Source organism: Petaurus breviceps, unplaced genomic scaffold, assembly GCF_028583685.1.
Source record: "Petaurus breviceps papuanus isolate PSGF00001 unplaced genomic scaffold, PetGlider_PUasm1.0 64, whole genome shotgun sequence".
Classification (NCBI taxonomy): domain Eukaryota; kingdom Metazoa; phylum Chordata; class Mammalia; order Diprotodontia; family Petauridae; genus Petaurus; species Petaurus breviceps.
In genome coordinates this window covers 1687290-1709168 of record NW_027186428.1, presented here as the reverse complement: position 1 = coordinate 1709168, position 21879 = coordinate 1687290, and the positions used below count along the sequence as shown (strand labels likewise).

The window sequence follows — 21879 nt, the reverse complement described above, 5'->3', positions numbered from 1 at the left end:
CTGCAAATCTAAAGGTATCCCCAAAGAAGTAACTGTAAAAATTGCATGTAGAGACTCAAAGGAAAAAAAAATTGACTTACCATAAGGACCGTATAAATTCTTCAAATCAAAGTAAGAGATAAAATGAAAATTCTTTCTTGAGGAAAGTAGAGAATAAGTAGCTTACAAGAGGAAGTAGTAAACTGTATCCATGTAATAGAAGTCCCTGAAAACTGGAATAGATCAAAGACAAATCAATGACTCTGAGACAGCAAGAAATGTTAGAACAAAATCAAAACATTGTGATACCTGATAACAAAAACAACTCTCCTGGAATGCTGGTCCAGGATCTAAAATTTAAAAATCACTGTACCACCCCTGACAGCCTTAGGGGGAAAAAAGTCCTGGATGCTTTCAGAAAACATAAATGAAAATTGTCTATTAGAATCAGAGAGGAAAGTGAAGTTAGAAAGCTGACAAACATTTATTAGGCTCCTACTATTCACTGACTATTAATTCCTACTATACTACCCTGGGAGGGAGGAGTTAAAAAGAAAGGCAAAAAGGAGTTCTTGTCTTCAAGGAGCTCGCATTTGAATACAAATAAATTTTGCAAACAAGACATGTACAGGATAAATTGACCAGAACTTTAGGATGATTAATTTGACAACTGCATGGAGGATGAACTTGAGTGAGGAAAGGCTTGAGACCAACCAGAAGTGCTAGGAATAAAAGAAACAACTGTTTAGTCAGAACCTTAATGTCTTCAGAGGGTAATAAGGAAGTTAAATAAGAAAAATGGAAACTCTTTGGGTGGATTCCCCCCTCCCCCCTTCAAAGCTACTGTTCCCATGCCTCTTACCTTTTTTCTGTTGATATCTTTTGTATCTGTATTACTTTCATTCTAATTATCTGTCCTTTATCTCTCCACCCCCTTTTGCCTTTTTATTTATTTTTACTCACCTCCCTCCTCTGTATCAGTAGACCTATTCAATCAACCAGTTCAATCAACCAGTGAACAAACTTTTTTTAGGACCTGGCCAGGTTCTGTGCTGGGTAACTGAGGATATATATTCAAAGAGCCCAAGTGATCCTCTGGACACTTATCAATAAGTAATCAAAAAAATCAATAACTAATCATCTTTTGGTGCCTCTGGATCAGGACACTGATCACAGAATCTAGAGTTGTAAAGGAATTTGTGAATCATCTTATCTGTCCTCTTGTGAGAAAATTAAGGCCCAGAGAGCTCAAGCGTCTTCTCCAAGATAACCTAACCACGTGGAGTGAATGACAAAGCTGTAATTTTAATGCTTTCACTTTCAAATGAAGTCAGTGAATTTTCTTCTGTACTTGGCTCCTTATTAATTTGAAACAGAAACCTGGCTTGTATTTACTAGAGGAGAAGCCCCTGGACTCCTTGCCTTTTTACCGTTTTGTGGATAAAACCTCCATATACTGGTTAGTTTACTTGAGTAGTAACAATTATACAATTATCACTTTATAACTTTGTAAACTGTTAACACTCACTAGTAGAATAACAGCGATATTAGAGATACTGTTGAGACATGTAGTATAGTGTAACCATTTTCAGTACTCTTACTATCTATGTAAGCTTAGAAAGTTCTAGAATCACAGAATTCAACATTTAAAGCTAGAAGGAATATTAGAGGCCACCTAACCCCTTCATTTTATGATGGAGAAACTGAAGCATAGACAGATTTAAGTAAGTTGCTCTGGGTTATATAACTAGTGTCTGAAGCAGGATTTGAACTCCTGTTTCCATTTTCATCATTCTGTCCACTATGCCAGCCTTAATTTCCTCATGTAAGATAAAGCAAAATAGATCAAACAGCTACTTTGTTTCTAGCATGTTGCTGCAAAAAGTATTACTTTATATATTTTGATGTCTATGGGGCCTCTCTTTTAAACTATACTTATTCATCTTTTGAAAGGATCATTGTTGAAGGACAGCTGCTAGCATATTCCTTTTATGTATTTGTTATACACTTGACTACAGAAGGAGCCCTGGTCTGATGAAGTTTGGCATCTTGTCTTAACCATAATTCAGACTAGATTCTATTGTAATAAACTGTCTACTTTTATTGTAGTAGATTTTATCTTTTATTGGATTGTCATCCAGAGTTTGGGAATTTTTTTTTCTACATAGAGGTATTATGGGGCTATTAGAGCTCAGTAACAACTTAGAAATTTATAAATTAATTTGTCCTTATCTCCCCACATTGTTAAATAAATGAAACTTAACCATTTGTTTTAATCAGCCATGCTTTATTTAATGTAGAGTTGATATTTTCAGGTACTTTGGTTTAAGCTTTAATTTTACATTTTTATTTGTAGCAAAGCCATTTACACAACTGGTGAAGGAAATGCAGCTTCATCGAGATGACTTTGAAATAATTAAAGTAATTGGAAGAGGTGCATTTGGTGAGGTAAGGTAAAATTTAATTTTAAAATTAAGGCCCAGTGTATTTAAAATTAAATATCTCCATTTGGGGGTTTTTTTCTCCTTGGTGGGGGGGAGGGAGATAGATTTGATACAGTAACTTGACCTTTAATAGCCATGTTGTCTTTACAAAGCTACTAACTCAGGAGACAGTTAGGTTATTGTTAGGTTTTCTGTTGGGGACAACTAAAAGGTAGAGTTGAGATTAGAAAAATAACAATGCTGTATTTATAAGATGACTCCAGAATATATGAAATACAATTACCTGTGAGAATTTTTGCATAATGAAATAGTACCAGCAGGTTTGATATTTCCTTTCTTAAATTTAATGAAGGCTGAGCTGTAATCATTACAGAAAATGTGTATACCAAATTAAGCCAACCCTCCTCAAATACTAGGAAGTATACAAGATAACTTTTATTTTGTGCTAAAATAGAGTTAGTGCTATCTAGCCCTAATTAATCTGGAAGACTTGTCCTCTCTCTTATTCGAGAATTATTAAGCAATAAAACATTTTGCTATATTCGTAGTTACTTTCATTTCACTGGCAATACACTGCACTATTTATTGTACATATTAAATTGAACTGGTTTGTAATGACAGCTATTTAGGAAGCAGAATATGTATCAAATGAATGTATTTGGTAGAATGCCAACTACTTGAGGATTAGTGCTATTTATTTTTGTCTTTGTATCCTTACTTCCTAGAGTAGTGCCTTGCATTTAATAAGCACTTAATAAATGCTTGTTGAATTGAATTACAGAGAAGTTATGATTAAGGATCACAGGAGTTGGAAAACATCTTAGAACTCATCTAGTCAAATCAGTTCAAAACTACTGCAATCTAGAAACCTTCAGGGTAAGAAATTATGCTTTAGATATAGAGTAGCACAAGTTCATTCCATCAGATAAGGCAGGAACAATACTCAAGGTAAAAAAAAACCCAAAACTCATTAAATAACATGGGAGAATTTAATACTTAGAGATTCCTCTTAGTTCCTCTCCAGCTCACTACACATACCTGGAGTAATGAGTTCTCTCTCAGCCCTTCCTCCTTCCCCTCCCCTCCCTTCCAATAGTAATTCAGCCTAAAATCCCTACCCCAGAAGAAGTGGCAGGCAGTGACTTTTCCCACATATCCAAAGAAAAGGGAGAACACTTGGAGTTAGAAAGGGAGGTAGAAGACAAAGGGCAAAGACAGGAGAAAAGAGTTTTCATGCTTGAAGGAGAGCAGACTGGTTATGCCCACAAGACTAGCCCTTTTTGTTCAGAATTTACTCTTGCCAGGGAACCAAGACCAGGTCTTTACAACCCTCAAAACACCAGGAAGATGAGGAGTATGTACATAGTCTAGAGGGTAGGGTCTCTGCAGGAGTACACCAAAGACTGAAGAGGCAAGCCATAAAGAAGCGGTTGGTAAAATGAGTCTGAAAGACTAAATAGCCAAAGCAAAACACCTGAATAAAACCTTAGTTTAAAGCAAATAAACCAAGTTTTATGGAAACATAAGGGAAAAGGAGTAAAATGTAAAGATAAACCAGAACACTATGAACAAGTAGTCTACTTTAAAGGAAAATGGCCCCAAATTCCCTGATTGAAAGGCTTCTGCAAACACCCCAGAGATCGTTGAGTAAGAAAATAAAGAATAATTCAAAAGACAAATAAATAGCTGTGAGAGTGAATAAAAGATTTGGGACACAAATACACAAGTAGAAAATAATCAGCAGAAGAGAAGCAAAAGATAGCAATTTTAAAAAGAACACATGAATTCTGTACAGACTGTGAAGACTGACTTGGCAGGCAGAATGATAGAAATATTATAAATATTGTAAATCTCTTAGATCATAGACCAAAAGGAAAAAATTCATGAAAACTACCTAAAACTTCTGAATACAGACAGTATTGCTTTGATTGATTAGACCTGCAGGTTGCAGCCAGAGAAAACCCTCATAATTGTAGATAGTGATAAATGTTAAAATTTCAAGAATAAAAATTTGAAGGAGAAAGACTTTAACATATATGGGTTATATCAGTTTGAACAGCCCAGGATTACTCCTCAGAAGGGAAAGAATATTAAAAGAACTTAAAATGCAACCCAAAATGACATACCCTACCACGCCGACCCAAATTATCAGTGAAAAAAGATGGACCTTCAACAAAAGAAAAGTATTTAAAGAATTACCTCAAAATAAACCAAGTAAACTGAGGTGGACAGAATCTGTGACTTTCAACTCCACAAAGAACAGAAACAAGAAAGGTAAATAAGTATAATTATCAGGAAAAGACTACATAATGAAATCAATTATCTAATGTTGATATTATTATTTTAAAACAAAAAAAATTGAACAATAAAAGAAAGAAGACAAAGCGACAAAGAATCCAAGAGGTTAAAGATGTTAGGGAGACTTAACAAAAAGAAGAGAAGCAAGAAGGACTGAATTAATACTTCATTGGAATAAATCTTCTGATTCTCTATAAGTGAATCAGTGTCATTTGTAGGTTGTGACGAGCTAAATGTTATTCTTCCCTCGTCCTCCTCTATGTGAAAACAAAGGGTTAGTAAATTCTTTAGTCTCAACAGAAGTAGTAGCTGTTCTAGAATAGGATAAAAAGCAGTAGAGATGAGGAACTTTTCTGAGAGAAAAAGAAGGGATGTCTTGCCCCAGTAATAGAAAAGGATACTATGGACAGAATCCCTTGGGGAGATGGGATTCGAGGGGACCATATATGTCTTTGGTAAGGGCTGGGCCATATGTTAGTTTCATCTGAGGGGAATTTGTACCTTAGGCGACTACCTTCTTGGGAAAAAGATGAAATGTTCCAATACTGTATTCTACCCAGGAGAGATGTTTGAATCCCCAGAGCAGTAGGAGGGAATAGAGCCAGCATTATACCCTGGTATTAGGAATGATAAATGATTGGTCTAAGGGAGGGAGTGGGGCTGGGCCTCATGATTTGATTGGATGCAGTAGCTTCCACTGCATGATACAGCTTCTTTTTAACATTGCTTCCTTCATAAATAGATTTACACCCCTGAATTTCACAAGAACCAGAAAAAAAAATTGAACATTTTCATATAGAGTATAAAATAGAAAAGGAGGATTGTATATGAAACTGTCTCACTGTTATGTAAAGCTCATTTTAAAAAATATATTATAATTGAAGTGATTTTATGAGTGATGCACAGCAGAATAAGGATTGTGTTAAGATCAACAAATTGCAGTGGCAGAGAAATTGGATAGAAAAGTAAGCATTCCAGAAACTCCCTTCATGAGGAACACAAAATAAAGAAGGTACCAGTGAGGGTATATGAATTAGAGAATAGAATTCATAATCAGAAGGGAAGAGAAAGGGAAAGGAAAAAGCAAAGGAAAGTTTGGAAGTAGATACTGAAAAATAAGGTTATACCAGGAGGTAAGAAAGAGGGAAAATTAAGAATTACATGCTTTAGCTGGGCAGGGAAAGAGAAGGGTCATGGTGAAACCTGTACAAATTAAAAGAAGTTACAAATTTTTAAGTAAAGCCAATTAACTTGGAATAGGACAAGTATAAAGGAGATGATTAGAGTCTATGAGAATAGACTAGCATCAAAGTAATTTTCCTAAAGTGCTGGTGCAAAGCACACTTCAACCACGTCATCCTTATTCTCAGTGAACCCCAGTGGCTCTATTACCTCCATGATCAAATATAATATCCTCTAATGTTCTGCCCCCTCCCCTCACCCTAGAAAACAGAATAGAGGCAGAATGTGTATAAGGTACACATCTCAAAACATACAGAATCATTATTAGAGGCTAACTGGAGAACTTAGAGCTAAAGAATTGTAGCAGCAAGCACCCTAGCATCCCCAGGGTGGCCGCCAACACAGGTTCTTGAATCTGCTTTTGCTAAAGGAAAGCAACTCAAAATGGGTTAACAGGCTTACTTTAATCAATCAAACATATATCGTTTACCTAGTTCAGGGGAAAAAGGTTGGCACCCCGAACTTGAGTATACAGATAGAAGTTACAAACAAGATCAAGTAGACAGGCTTCCAAACTGTCCAACCATTACATCCATACCAAATCACAGTTAGCAGAGAGGGAAGCATCAACATCTGGGTTTTCAAAGCTGGGGGGCTCTCATCTGGTCAAATCATATGACATTTCTCAAAGTGAGCCCCAAAACAAAGTCTCACATCTGGGATTATATAGCCTTCTCCTGGCTCAGAGAATGTAACAACCCTCTTGACCAACTGCCCAATCACCGTATATCTCCTGAAAAACAAGCCTCCCACCACTGCCTCCTGGTGCACTTAAGCCTATCAAAGGGCCTAGGGGCTGGGAAGATCTTACACAATACAATCTTAGAAAGATGGCTACAACATAAATTTACATTCCCATTACAGCATGCCACTAAGGAACTGAGTTAAAACTCCTCATCCTGATAGTTTTATAGATGAATTCTGTCAAATGTTTCAGGATTACTATCTCTGCTACATTAGTTATTCCCAAATTGAGAAGGAAAACATTCTACCAAAATTCATTTATGGGACAAATATTGTCTTAATGTACAAATTAGAGAGAGATAAAAGAAAGATATTGAATTCCAGATCATTATAACTAGTGATGAATGCAAGAATTTTAAATAAAATTCTAGTTAAAAAAAAACAAAACTACAGTAACCTATCCAAAAAAATGATTCACTATGAACAAGTTGGATTAATACTAAGAATGGTTCAACATTAGGAAAACATGTAAGGTAATGCATCATATTAAAAGCAAAACTACTGCTAACCCATGAGATTATATGAGTAGATGCAGAAAAATCCTCTGAAAACCACGTATGGTAAAAATCTACACCTTCTGAAAGATCTTGAGATAATAGAAGGGCCAATTTGCTGATAATAGTTTATCTCTAAAACTAAAAGCCAGCATTCTTTGCTAAGGAGAAAACTAGAATCTTTCCCATCAAATTTAGGAATAAAATAACACTAGACACAGTTCTAGAAATGTTAGGAAGAACAGCAAGTTAAAAAAAATAAATTAATGACCTAAACATTTGACATAGAAGAGATGAAATTTTCATTATTTGCAGTGTGATGTTCTGTTTATCAGATTGTGGAGAATAAGCAAAGAAACTAATGAAGAAATAAGTAAATTCTATAGCAGTACACAAAGTAAATCTTCAAAAGCAGTCAGCATTTCCATACAGAGATTTTTACAAATCCAAGAGCAAAGTAGGGAAATATCATTCAAAAAGCTTAAATATTTGGGAGTCAGTTGCCAAGAAACTCAAAACTTTATTATAAAAATGTTATGAAACACTCTTTAAAGAAAATAAAGAATGACAAATAATTGTACAAATAGTTTTTTTTCCATGGGTGAACCTAACAAGTACAATCAATATGATAATACCTAAATTTATAGATTTAGTCATACAAGTTGAATAAAAAGTCTAGAATCTCAAGGAAAGTAAGTGCAAAAAAGTATCATTGAAGGAGTAATTGTATTTCTAAACCTCATTATATTATAAAGCAGTAATTGTGAAAGCCATTTTATACTAGTTTAAAAAAATGGAAAATGGATCAGTGATAAAACACGAAATAAATGAAACTCAGATGCAAACACAATGATCTAAGGGTTTGATAAAAACTACTTATTGGACAAGAACTATTAGGAAAATTGAAGAGCGGTAACCATAAAATAGTTATTTTACACCATATACATTTTACACCATATAAGCTAAAGGTAGATAAGGGTTTTTTTTAAAACTAATGTTAAAGATCACACCATTAAAAAAAGTAGAAGTGACACCTTTAACAACTAAGGCATAGAAGAAAGTTTTAAAGGCATAGAGGAAAACATAAAATTGGTCATGAAATTGGAAAGCTTTTACACAAACAGTGCAACTAGGATAAGACAAGTGACTTAATTGGAGAAAATATTTCATTAAGTATTTCTGATATCTAGTATCTATAAGGGAATTCAAATGTTTAAGTGTAAAGGCCCCTTCCCAAGGATACATGGTAAAATGTTATGAACAAATAATTCTGGGGGAAATTGCAAAAAAATCATGTGAAAGATTGCTCCAAATCACTAACAATGATAAAAATGCAAATCAGGGTAATTCTGAGTTTTCTCTTATTGAAGAAAAATATTAATGCCAATATACTGTACTCTGTTTAGACACCTGTCTGCCAGAAGCAGTTTTATTCACCATTAACCTATTTCTAGCTTGGAGAAAGAGGTGTCCAAACTGATATATATTTCCCCATGCCCTGCAACATGAACTCTGCTCCATGCAGCTTTAGGTAACATTTATCATCATCTCAAAGGGAAAAAAAATTATGTTGTCATGTAATAATATAGTTCTGGGTAGACTTTCCCTGGTAAATCCATGTGTTCCCTTCTGGAGATCTGTATTGACAATCTAAATTAAATAAGAGGTGGTGAGAGTAGCCTGTTGAGTGAAGGAAGTACTTCCTATGTGGTGCACCTTAGTCTAATCTCTCTTCTGTAAACTGAGAGTGGAGACTGCTCTTAGGTTAATATCCTGTTCACTTTGGGAGTGGAAAAATGATCTGATCTTCATTGGATTTCAAAACCTTGCTTCCTCTGTTGCTGGCTCATTTTGAAATTTCCCTTCATACCATTCCTTTATACTGGAATAGCCTAAGCATCTTGTGGCCTGCTCACTTTGGTATAACTTTTTATAAGGAATTCATATTGGGGAATTCCTCCTGGAGCTTCTATTTTGTGGAAGAACCTAGACCAGTCTTCCTTCCTTCCTCCACTGGCCTTGTCAATGGACTTCAAAATTATTCACCCCATTCCCCTGTGATCCCATATTCCTCCCTACACCCTGCCCTACCACCACCCTCTGTTGGGTTCTCTGTGTTGTTTTTGCCCATTATAATGTAAACTCTCTAAACTCTGGAGACTATGTTTGTGTTTGTGTTTGATTAGTCAAGTATCTAGCACCATAGAAAGCTCAGATGATTGTTTTTTTTCCTCCATGTCTAGACTATAAATATTTTTTGTTGAATTTCTGGTTACCACCCTTAATTCACCTAATGAAAGATCTTTTTTTTTCCTTTTGTCCTCTCTTGTCCCCCACCTTCTCCAGGGGATTTACTAGCTATTTGGGAAAAGGCTTTTAGAGAAAAAATATTATTTCTTAATATTTTTAGTTTTACTAAAGAGCTTTTAAATATTCCTTCACATTCATCAGAATGGTAAAGATGACCAGAAGATGGAGCCATTGCTGGAGGGGCTACAGCAAGACAGATATGCTAATTAGTACACAGTTGGTGGAGCTATAAATTTATCCAACAAATGTGGAAAGCAATTTGGAATTAGGCTAAAAAAAAGTGACTAGAATGTCACTAACCTTGATTTATAGATCTTTCTGCTTAGCATGAACTGAAAGGGAATTAAAGACAGACAGAAAGATCCCCAATATACCAAAATATTCATAGCATTTGACATTGAAGAGAAGATTGGGTAAAAAGTATGCCTATCCATTGGATAATGGCCAAACAGAGTAGAACACAACTGTAACATTGATGAAGTTTAAGAAATGATGAATATGAAGAATTCACAAAAACATGGGAGGTCTTATGAATTGGTGAAGAGTGATGTGAACAAAAAATAATAATTTACACATACATATACACATATATAAAATTTTTAACAATGTACATGGGTGTAAAAATACAAAGAAACTAAATCCTATGTATTTGAAAGATCTTGATACCAGAGAACAGTTGATAAAATGTATGTTTCTTCATTGTAGAGGTTGAAGACTGTGGATATAGAATATTTCATATTCTCTCAGACATAGTTGTATATGTTGGTTTTGCTGATCTGCTTTTCCTCCATGCTTTTTAGTCTTTGTTATATGAGAGGATGTACAGAGAGATAATTTTGAAAATGCATATGATATAGTATAGTGCCAGTGCAATATTTACAGTGCCTACGATCACAATAAAGACCATGACTATAAGTATCGCATGACGTTAGATCGCAAAATATACCAGATTCTCCAGATAGAGGATAGAACTGAAGTACTTATATAGATACGAGAAAATCAAATCCCAAAACCAGTAAGCTAATTCCACCATAGCACCAAAGATATTCAGAAGTCTTAATAATGCTGAGAGCCACAGCATCCTTCAGCCTTCCCATAAACCAATAGGAGATCAGTATTTACTCACAGTATTTACTCTATCTCCTTACCTGAGTTGCTCTTTCCCCCCACCATCTGGCTAGTTCTGAACCAGCTTCCTGTGGGCTCTGCTTCTCTTCAGCAGACTCCTCCTACCACAGACTCCATGTGACTACATTCAGCTTATCAGGGGGCAGAGTTTATCTTCACAGCTGGGACGCTCCCTGTGGGCTCTGCTGCACCCTTCAGCAAATTTCCTCCATCACAGGCTCCATGTAATTATATTCAGCCTATTAGTGGGCAGAGTTTACTTTCAAAGCAGAGGAGGTCTTCAGACTCCCCCCTAGGTCTTTTAAGGGGCAGGGAAGATCTTCAGATTCCCATTACATATAGCAACAAGAAACACAAATAAAGTTTTTACAGTGGGATTGAAATTATTATCCTTTCATGTCTATGTATACTCCTTTAAAAAATGTTTTGATAGCTTTTGATATCTATTTCCCAATTCATTCCTCCCAGAGGGCTGACCCTTATAACAAAGAACAAAACAGGCCCCCCAGAAAAGGGAAGCAAACAAAACAAAAAACCCCCAACCCATTGATTCAACAAAACTCACCAACACAGTAACTAGATCTAACATTATATGCAGTGTTTTATATCCATTGCCCCTCAAAAAATGGAAGGAGGTATGTTTTCATATCTCTTCTTTAGGGCTAAACCTGATCATAATTTTATAGCATTTAGTTTCATTTGTTGTTTTGTTTTTTGTAATTATGTATATTGTTTCCTTATTCCATTTATTTTACTTTGTATCAGCTTATGTAATTCTTTCTCATGCTTCTCTGTATTTTTCATATTCTCCGTTACATTCACAGATCAGTTTGTTTAGTCACTTCCCAGTCAATCAACATCTGCTTTGTTTCTAATTCTTTGCTACTACAAATAGTGCTGCTATTTTGTTTTATATAGGACCTATTTAATCATTGACCCCCCAGGATTTACCAGCTTAGCAGCGGGATTTCTGGGTCAAAGGGTATTAGAGTTTAGTTAATTTCTCAACATAATTTTAAATTGCTTTTCAGAATGGTTGGATTAATTCACTGTTTCACCAACAGTTTATTAGTTTACCTGATTTTTCCCATAACCCCTCCAACACACACTGTTTCCATCCTTTATCATCTTTTCCAATTAGCTTGTAGTATGAGGTGAAACTTAGAATTGTCTTACTGTGTATTTCTTTTACTAGTGATTTGGAGCAGTCTTTCATAATAGTTGTTAATAGCTTGCAATTCTTTTGAGAACTGTTTGTTCATATTTGACTACTTATCCTTTGAGAAATGATGTTTGTACTTCTTTGAACTGCTGTCATTATATATATATATGTATATATTATATATATATGTCATATATATATTCATTCCTTATATATCTTACATTTCAGGACCTTTGTCAGAGAATTTACTGTTGTTTTAAATAACAGCTTGTTTAATAATGTTTTTGTATACATTATTTTATTTGATCTTTATGATAGCTCTGTGATATAAGTAGTATGTGTATTATTATTCCCATTTTACAATTAAGGAAATTGATACTCAGGGAACTTAGGACATAAACTTAGATCTTTGAAGTTCATTGTCTTTTCTCTTTACTGTGCTGCCTCTCAAAGGAAAACTGCTTTTCTATACTAAATGTGAGGCAGCTGTCCAAATTTGATTTGGCAGTGGAAGTTCATATTTCATTTTGATCTCTTCAATTTGACTTACCAGCTAAAAGTACCCCAGTTGTTAACATATCAGTTCATTGTTAGTATAATTTAAAAGGAAAATAGTATAAGAAAATATGAGTATTTCCTTTTCTTCTCTTACAAAAAAGAATTAATTGAATATATTCTAATAGATGTATCTGGTTCCTTAATGCCATAGGATATTAAAACCTTCTCAAAACTGGGCCTTGCTCAATCAAATTCTAGGCTCATTGTCACAGAGAATATATAAGTACCTTTTAAAAATAACAACAGACTAAGTGTGAACTATCATTATTATTCTGGCCCATTCCTTTCATTCTTTCACTCTTCTTCCAGTACTACCCCCATGAGTCTAAATTGTACTATAAGTATAATTTTTAGAGGCTGGGCAAGAATGTATTCAGTTGTATGTCAGTTCATGTCTTTTATTGTAGTTTCCTAAGAGGTTGACTTCTAGGACTGTAATGGACTGAATGTGATTTTAGCCTTGTTGTATGGTGAACCCAAATTTACTGATCTTAGTTAAATCTAGCCTACCACATGGGCCTATCTCAGGTCAGATCTGGATTGATATGGGCTAAAACAGAGTGGAAAACTTCCTCCTCAACGACTACTTACTGGGGCGGGGCGGGGGGGGGGGAAGGGGAGAAAGCAGATCTACATATTAGATAAAAAAGAAACTTAATTTAATGGGTTTTTTTTTCAGAAGCAAACATGAGTCAAATTATTTTACAGTATGAACAGGGAGTATTGAGAACAGAGATAATAATGGGACAAGAGGAAAATAGCCTCTGAGGTATAAGAGGAAAAGAGATTTTTTTAAAAGAGGGAAATTTCTTTTCTTAACTATATAAGTTTGTATTTCTGACATCTGACTGTCCTTAGATTTCTGTTTCTTTTCCTAAAACCTTGCTACCACAGACTGTTGCCTTTCCAAGACAATCCTGGTCCCTTCCTTGGTACCAACATCTTTTGCTCTTCCTCCCTAAGTTTAGCTTAATTTCCCACAACTAAATTGTCCCTAACTTATTGATAATGTCCCGTCACCAATGCCAAGATCTAAAATATGGATAAGGGGGTGGCTAGGTGGCGCAGTGAATAGAGCACCAGCCCTGGAGTCAGGAGGACCTCAGTTCAAATTCGGCCTCAGCCACTTAACACAAAACTAGCTGTGTGACCTTGGGCAAGTCACTTAACCCCAATTGCCTTACCTTTCCTCCTCCAAAAAAGCAAAAAAAAACCTCCCAAAACAAAATATGTATAAGCTCATGAGAAGCATGGCGGAAGACCCTTTCCCCCAAGATGGCACTGAAGTTGAAGAAGAAAGCCATTGTCCCCCCCAGGACAGAAGCCAAGTCCAAGACCTTGAAGGCCAAGAAGGCGGTGTTGAAAGGTGGCCATAGCCACAAAAAGAAGATCCGAACATCCCCCACCTTCCAGCAGCCCAAGACACTAAGACTTTAAAAGCGGTCCAAATACCCTCGGAAAAGTGTCCCTCGGAGAAACAAGCTTGATCACTATGTGATCATTAAATTTCTCTTTACCGCCGAGTCTGCTATGAAGAAGATCGAGGACAACAATTTCATTGTGGATATCAAGGCCAACAAGCATCAGATCAAGCAGGCTGTAAAGAAGCTGTATGACATCGTTGTGGCCAAGGTCAACCCACTGATCTGGCCTCCAGACTATGATGATTTAGTTGTTGCCAACAAAATTGGAATCATCTAACCTGTGTCCACCTCTCCTACTCCACCGACAATAAAAAGTTTTCCAGTAAAATAAAAAAAGTAAAAAAAAAAAAAAATCTAAAATATGACATTTGACTGTGCCTTAGCTTTGTGTATAGATTACTCCGAATTGTGTCATATGTTTGTATGTAGACAGATATTTTTATGTGTATATAATGTATACGTTTATGCATACTTGGTATTCATTTACATAACAGGATCTAAATAATGTGGAACTCTGTACCCCAAAAAATTGTACAGCAAAAAACCCCAAACAGCTTTAAGAATAGTTTGTTAAATTTGTAGATAACTGCCACAGTATCATTATAGGGAAAGTCAAAATGTTTAGGGCTTTGCAGAAAGAGTCATTGAGAGCTCCTTTCAGACTTTTTCCTAGGTGTTCACTTCTTCTACAAGTCATGGACTTGCAGGCTATATGATGAAGGTAGGGAGGGGAAGCTTTTTGCTAAACTTATCTTGGGACCCACAGTTTTAACCCTATTTATTACCAGAGACAAAATAATGAAGTTAAATGGGCCACTTCCCCAACTTAGTATGGAATTTTAATAAATGCTTTTTCATTTAGTCTAAATTTGTTGAAAATATCTTGATGTTATGGGTCTGTAATTCCTAGAAGTGTTTTCATTTTAATCCTTTAATTCTGGAAGTTTAACTTTGAAAGATGTAGAACTTTGAAATATTTTAGGATTACTGTTCACAGAGAAGAGAGCCATAATTGTACTACCAGATAGTTACCCCAACTTACCAATTATTCATGCTAACATGCCAGTAATTGTATATTTGTATTCAATATTTATACCACAAAGATTAAAAGAATTAATTTGTAAAAATGTGTGTTGGGGGTGAAGGAGGGTGTATGTAATAAGTTTTTTTTAAGCAAATGAATTCAGAAATAGTAAAAAAAAAACTTTCTAGTTTCTCCATGAGTAGCTTTTTAAAAGAAGTTTGGAATCAGTAGGGCTTAAAGTGAAAACATTTTGAAAGGAAATATAAAATTAATGATCTTAGAAATATTTTTTCTTGATATTTTTGGAGTTCCTTTAAAACATTTTATTTACATATTTTTGAACGTTAGCTAGGTTATACAGTGGATAGAGTGCTAGGTGTGGAGTCAGAAAGACTTATCTTCCTGAGTTCAAATTAGGTTTTTCACACATACTAGCTGTGTGACCCTAGGCAAGTCACTTCATCCTGCTTGCCTCAGTTTCCTCATCTGTAAAATGAAATGGAGAAGGAAATGGCAGACACTCCAGTGTCTTTGCCAGGAAAACCCCAAATGGGATCACAAAGAGAGAGTCGTAACTGAAACAACTGAACAGTAACAACAGTTATTTTTGAAGTAGGTTGGGTCTTATTTCTTTCCATTTTCTGAAATTGGCGGTAATGGGGATCCTCAGGATTATATTGGTTATAAATAAATTCTAAGTACAGTTTTCATTTATTTAGGACTTATAAATAAGAAATTCTATAATGATTTACAGCATCCTTATTTTACTGAAGTGTTTAATTTGTGGACTGATAAACAGTCTTTCACTTTGAAATATGTGTGACTGGGTTCTGAATTAAATTCTTTGGCAGAGGAGATGCTTGATATAAATAAACATGATATAAACACCCAAAATGTTTTTTCTAAAAATTGTCTATTTTGTAAGTTGTTATACAATGTAGAGATGTGGTTCATTAAACAGTTTCTAACTGCAGGTTTCAATTCTCTACTCATTAAACAACATATACCTCCTTTATGTGCTGCTAATTATTTTATGTAGATAGGAAATTTCCCCCCCTTATGTTCTGTCAGGGTCATTGTGAATGTTTTATGTGGAAATAGTGTGCGATGAACATGATGTATTCAAGTTTATTTTTTTTTCTTGAAAAATGATTGACTATAATTCCTGTAATTCATGATAAGTTATAGTGTTTGGATAGTAAACTACAGATATAGCATAATAAAACCTTATTTTTCTAGAAGAAGACAATGAACCAAGAAAGAAAAGGAAAAAAAAAAGCCCTCAATCTCCAAGAACTTGGCGAAAAAAAACTCAGATTTTATAAAATTCATATATTTCAAATTCCTAGATTATGTGTTCAGAACCTTTTTATTCTTAATTTGCATGTAACTACAGTGGTCTTAGTTATTTCATTTCTATACCCATATCAGATGAAAAAAAAAAAAGCAGTTCAAAAGGTTAAGGGGTTGTAAAAGACTGACCTGACACTGAAGAAGACAAACACTTTAAAATAGGCATGACAGCTTCCAAAGCACAGCATTCTGGGGTGTTTTGATATAAAAGTAAACAGTTACATGTACATACATAGGCTTTGAGAGCATCACTGTATACTTTATTGTAGCATAGTGTAATTATTGATAAAGTCATGGTAAGCTCAGTGTAATCTGAGAAATCAGGAAAGTATCTTTTTAAAAAGAATTTTTTATTCAAAATTGATAAAAATAAAAACTTCAACTCTCCAGGACAATTTATTCCCCAAGAGTTTAGGAACTCCTTATAATAAAATATTCATACTTTTACTTCCCTCTTAAATCCATTTTTGTTAACCAACATTTATTTTCCAGGTTGCTGTGGTTAAAATGAAGAACACTGAACGCATTTATGCAATGAAGATTCTAAATAAGTGGGAAATGCTGAAAAGAGCAGAGGTAAGAATTACATGTCCAACATAAATTGGATTTTAAATGTGGTATAGAGAATATCAAAATGAAGTTCTTTAGGATTTAACCATATACGTGCTGCTTTTAGATTCTTTCAGGAAAAGAGGAACTTTGCCCTTTTGGGGATCTTTTATTCTCAGGTTTATTGTGTATTCATCTATCAAATAGTCTAACCTAAATTTTACTTTGAATTGTATTGGCCAGATTTGAGATTACTGTAAAACAAATTAAAATTTTATGGAAGCTTCAGATTTTTATTACATTTCTAGTTCATAAGCAAAATGAATTAATGAACATGGAGGCAGGACTTGAATTTGAAAGCTATATACATAAGGCAAATACTCTTGTTTCTCTGTGTATTGCAACATCATTATTTTACAGTTGACTTTATAGCATATCAATCCGAGAATCAATTTTGAAGGAAATAATTCAGATTCTAAATATAAACACATAGGAAACCTCACTGCTGCTCAACAAACCCTTTAATTTATCTTTTGTTTGTTCCATATCATATTTCTCCTAGCACCTGAGAAAAACCTTTTCTACATTCCTTAAATCATCCATTCTACTCTTGCTTCCCCAGTACTCAGGACCCTTGACCCCTACTGTGCTGAAAAGATACCTCAACTTCATTGTCCTGGTATAATTTCAACCTCAACATAGGACCAAACTTCATCTTAATTGTCTTTCTCTCTGAAACTGTTACTTATTCCTCCACTGTTTCAAACCTCGTTGTTATCTTGAAGTCTGTTATTTCAAGGTTCAGTGTACCTTTTACAAGAAGCTTTCTCTCACCCCTGCACCTTAAAATGGCTTCTTTTTCTTCAAATATCTCAGTTCTTTGTTTCTCTTCTTTGTACTTACCTTATCTTCCATTCTATTATAGTTATGTACATCCTTCTCCCCCCATTCGATTATAAGACTAATACGTATTTATAAATAGAGACTTTTAAGATTTTTCAAGGCACTTTCCTCATCACAATTTTCATGAATAAGTACTGCAAATATAACCCCCATTTTACAAATGACTCAGTGAGGTTAAATGTTGGAACTAGAATTTGAAACCTGATCTTTCCTCTTTCCAAGATTAGCATTATGTTCTTTCTTGAAAGAAGTATCCGTACCATATCCAACTTTGTATCCCTAGTGCTTTGCACATGGTAGATCTCTAATAAATTATAATTGTGATGACATCTCTTTACCTTACTTTCCACTAGAATGCTTGCTGTTCTTTGAGCATGATGTACCATTTCCTGGCTCTTTGCCTCTTGAGCATGATGTACCATCTCCTGGCTCTTTGCCTTTGGACCTTCTGAGCCCCTTTCCTGGAATTCTCTGTCCCCCCAACCCTGCTACTTAAGTTCTCTCACTTCCTTTAAGATTCAGGTCATATTTCACCTTTGGAAGAAACCTTTCCTGGGCTTCCCAGTAACTAGTGCCTTGCCCTTGAGATTACTTCTTCAGCAGCCATAGCTAATGAAGAATCAGAAAAGAAAGGTGTTTGTTTGTTTGTTTGTTTGCCAAAGTCCTTGGTGCTGTCAAATCGTTCAAAATTAGAAACATACAATTTTGTAAATAGAAGTGGCATAAAAGCAAATGCATTGGTCTCTACTTTTGTCACTGTACCCTAAGGACCATGAAACCTTTCCATGTGATTGGCAGCTGAAACTTAAATGAGTTGTTTCTCACCTTTTGACTTCAAGCTCCTAGAGAGCAGAGATTGCCTATTTTTCACCAGTGTTTTGCACATAGCGAAGACTTAATAAATGCCTTTTATTGCTTTGTGTATTTTCTTAGTTGCCTTGAAGAAGATTAGTAATAGAATTTTCTTCTCATGTCTTTGGTATCACACCTCTAGAATGAGTCTCTCAACATTCTCAATTTTCTATGTTTTGTCTAGTCTTATTTTTTCACATTATTGTCCCCTATAGTGTAATTTCTATCTCCTCTGTATCGACACCTGGGATAACAATGTTAGGTAAATGTAGTAACTCCACTTTTTCTTGATGGCAAAAAGAGTATTTTAAAAACTATTGGGGAGGCTAGGTAGTGCAGTGAATAGAGCACCGGCCCTGGAGTCAGGAGGACCTGAGTTCAAATTTGGCCTCAGACACACACTTAACACTTATTAGCCATGTGAACTTGGGCAAGTCACTTAACCCCAGTTGCCCTCCCCCCAAAAAAACTATTTACAGATCTTTTCTATCTTTCATCTGCTTGTTATTCTCTCAGTTTTATCCTTAAATGTTCTTCAGATTACTTTGTTTAGTTTGGCCTCTTGCCAAGTTTTCTTTAAATTGGTTTTATCCCTTTGCTATTTTCCTTCTCCATAAAGTTTTACAAATAAGTTTATATTCTCAATTAGTATTGCCCTTGGCTATCTTGTGGGTCTGCTTGGAAAATACATTGTGTTTGCTGACTAAGGCAGTTTTTAGATTCTTTTGACTTCATTATTCTGGTAGTTGATTTTCATTGCTTAAATATTTTTTTTTTGGAGGGCAATTGGGGTTAAGTAACTTGCCCAAGGTTACATGGCTAGTTTTTTTGTGTGGGTGTTAAGTGTCTGGGGCTGGAACCGAACTCAGGTCCTCCTGACTCCGGGGCCAACGCTTTACTCACTGTGCCACCTAGCCGCCCCCCATTGCTTAAATTTTTGTGCAAAATTATTAATAGTTGCCAATATCCTTTCTTTCATCACATTTCCAATTTTTGGCATCAGTAACTTGTTAAAGGTATGTCAGGTTAAAGTTTCTCTTTTTCTTGGATAGCACTAGCTTTTTAAGGCTAAAATGTTTACTCAAAGCTCGATAATATCCTCAGATCTTTTTTCACATGGACATTATAGTCTGGCCATACCTTCCACATCTTGTACTTGTGAAGTGGAGTTTCTTTTTCAACTTGTGTAAAACTTTTTATTTTATACCATTAAATATTATCTTAACTAGATTTTTCCCATTGTCTAGCCTAGGAAGTTTGCTTATCATCTTTACTCTGTATTCTAGTATGTAAGCTTTCCTTCTCATCTCCATGTCATCTATACTTTGATGAGTCTGTAATTTCCAAAGTGGTCAGATAACTGATCCCAAAGAACAGTTGTTAATGAATTGTTATATTTGATTAGAGGGGTGTAACTAGTGGTGTGTTTTATGGATCTGTCTGTGGACTCGTACCATTTAAAATTATCAGTGACATGGAAGACAGACAAGAAGTTTTATGGTAGTCAGGGATAAAAAGAAACCAAAGGTTTCTTCAAGTTCTCAAGCCTAAGACCTAGAGAATGGTGGTGTTTGAGAAATCAAGATGAGACTTATGGGTTACATTTGAAAAAAAAAATTACATAACATGTACTGTAATATTGTAATATCTCCCTCAAAACTTGTTTTGTGAATGGTTTCTGTTGCATTTAGGATAGACTCCATTCTAATAAATATAGGTTGATTTTTTTTTTTTTTAAGGCTCCATGTCAACTCAGTTTTCTTTCCCTTATTTGCAGACTGCCTGTTTTAGAGAAGAGAGAGATGTATTGGTGAACGGTGATTGTCAGTGGATCACAACTTTACATTATGCTTTTCAAGATGAAAACTACTTGGTAGGTTTGGAAAATCAATAAATAGCAAACTCTCTCTTTAGATAGTATTTCTTTTAGTTTTCTTGGTTCATCTCTGTAACTACTAAGAAAATAGTCTAGCTTTAATGAAATAATTGGGAGACAGTATAAATGTGAACTTAACAAAAAATATGATTACATTGTTTATTTTAATTTAACAAGATAACAGTATTATCTTGGAATTTCCAGGAATTGTATTCAGGTATATTTAGACATATATTGACTTCAGGGCAACTAGGTGGCACAGTGGATAGAGCACTGAACTTGGAATCAGGAAGACTAATCTTCATGAGTTCAAATCCTGCCTCAGATACTTATGTGTGACCCTGGGCAAATCACTTCGCCCTTTTTGCCTCAGTTCCTCATCTGTAAAATGAGCTGAAGAAGGAAGTGGCAAACCACTCCAGTATCTTTGCCAAGAAAACCTCAAATAGTGTCACAAAGAGTCAGACATGACTGAAACAACAGAACAACAAAATATTAACTTCAATATTTTATTTTGTTTTTTTCCTTTTACGTTTATTTATTTTTAGTTTACAACTTCAGTTTGGGGGGGTAGGGGTAAGGAGAGGGAAGGGGAGAAAATCTGGAACTCAAAAACTTGTGGAACTAAATGTTGTAAACTAAAAATAAATAAATGTAAAAGGAAAAAAAAAATACAGGGCTTATTTTTCCAGCATCCTCTTTAGGCTAAGTTGACATCTTTCTATCTATAATATCACAAGTCAAGAAGCACATTAGTCCTGCCTAAGTGATCCTTAATACCATCATATGTTGTAGTTAAAACTGATAGATGTTATTATTCCCATTTTACAGATAAGCAGTTTAGCATCTAGTTAGTATAAGAGGTATAAATCGAGCACTGTTCTTCAATCTTACCAGTGGTGATTTTCTTTTTCTTTTTCATTTTTTGTTTTTGCTTTTTTGGAGGGCAGTTGGGGTTAAGTGACTTACCCAAGGTCACATGGCTAGTTTTTGTGTTAAGTGTCTGAGGCCAGATTTGAACTCGGGTCCTCCTGATTCCAGGGTCGGTGCTCTATTCACTGTGCCACCTAGCCACCCCCATCAGTGGTGATTTTCAGAGTGTGGTCCACAGATCCCTGAGGGACCCCAATACATTTTCACAGGGTCCTTGAGGTCAAAATAATTTTCATAATAATACTAAGACATTATTTCATTCTTTTTCCAACTACATATCTATGTGAAACCAGATTTTATTCTTCTACTTCAACCAACACAACATTGTACTAGATTTACTGCAGAAGCAGATATGACTTCTGTTAAACTCTCAGACATTAGATTTGCAAAAATATGTCACTTTTCTACTTAAATTTTCTTTTGGAAAATATAATTCTTTTTCATAAAAATATGTTATTTATATTAACACAGTATGGTTATTGCTATTTTCAAATGAATTAATAGTTTTAAAATTTCTTAAGTTTTTAATTTCTAATATGGTAAATATTGATAGCTATAATTCTAACTCACATTTTGGGGGTTCTCAGTAATTTTTAGTGGTGTAAA

At 34.9% G+C, this 21879-nt stretch overlaps 1 protein-coding gene across 1 annotated transcript in view; it reads left to right on the top strand.

Moving 5' to 3' along the window:
• The window catches only part of CDC42BPB (CDC42 binding protein kinase beta), a 167313-nt gene that overhangs the window by 33750 nt on the left and 111684 nt on the right, over window positions 1-21879 (top strand). Inside the window, exons 2-4 of the mRNA XM_069103758.1 lie at window positions 2336-2427; window positions 16653-16736; window positions 20242-20337. Of these exons, the coding sequence (XP_068959859.1) occupies window positions 2336-2427; window positions 16653-16736; window positions 20242-20337 (272 nt within the window). The remainder of the gene's footprint in view (window positions 1-2335; window positions 2428-16652; window positions 16737-20241; window positions 20338-21879) is intronic.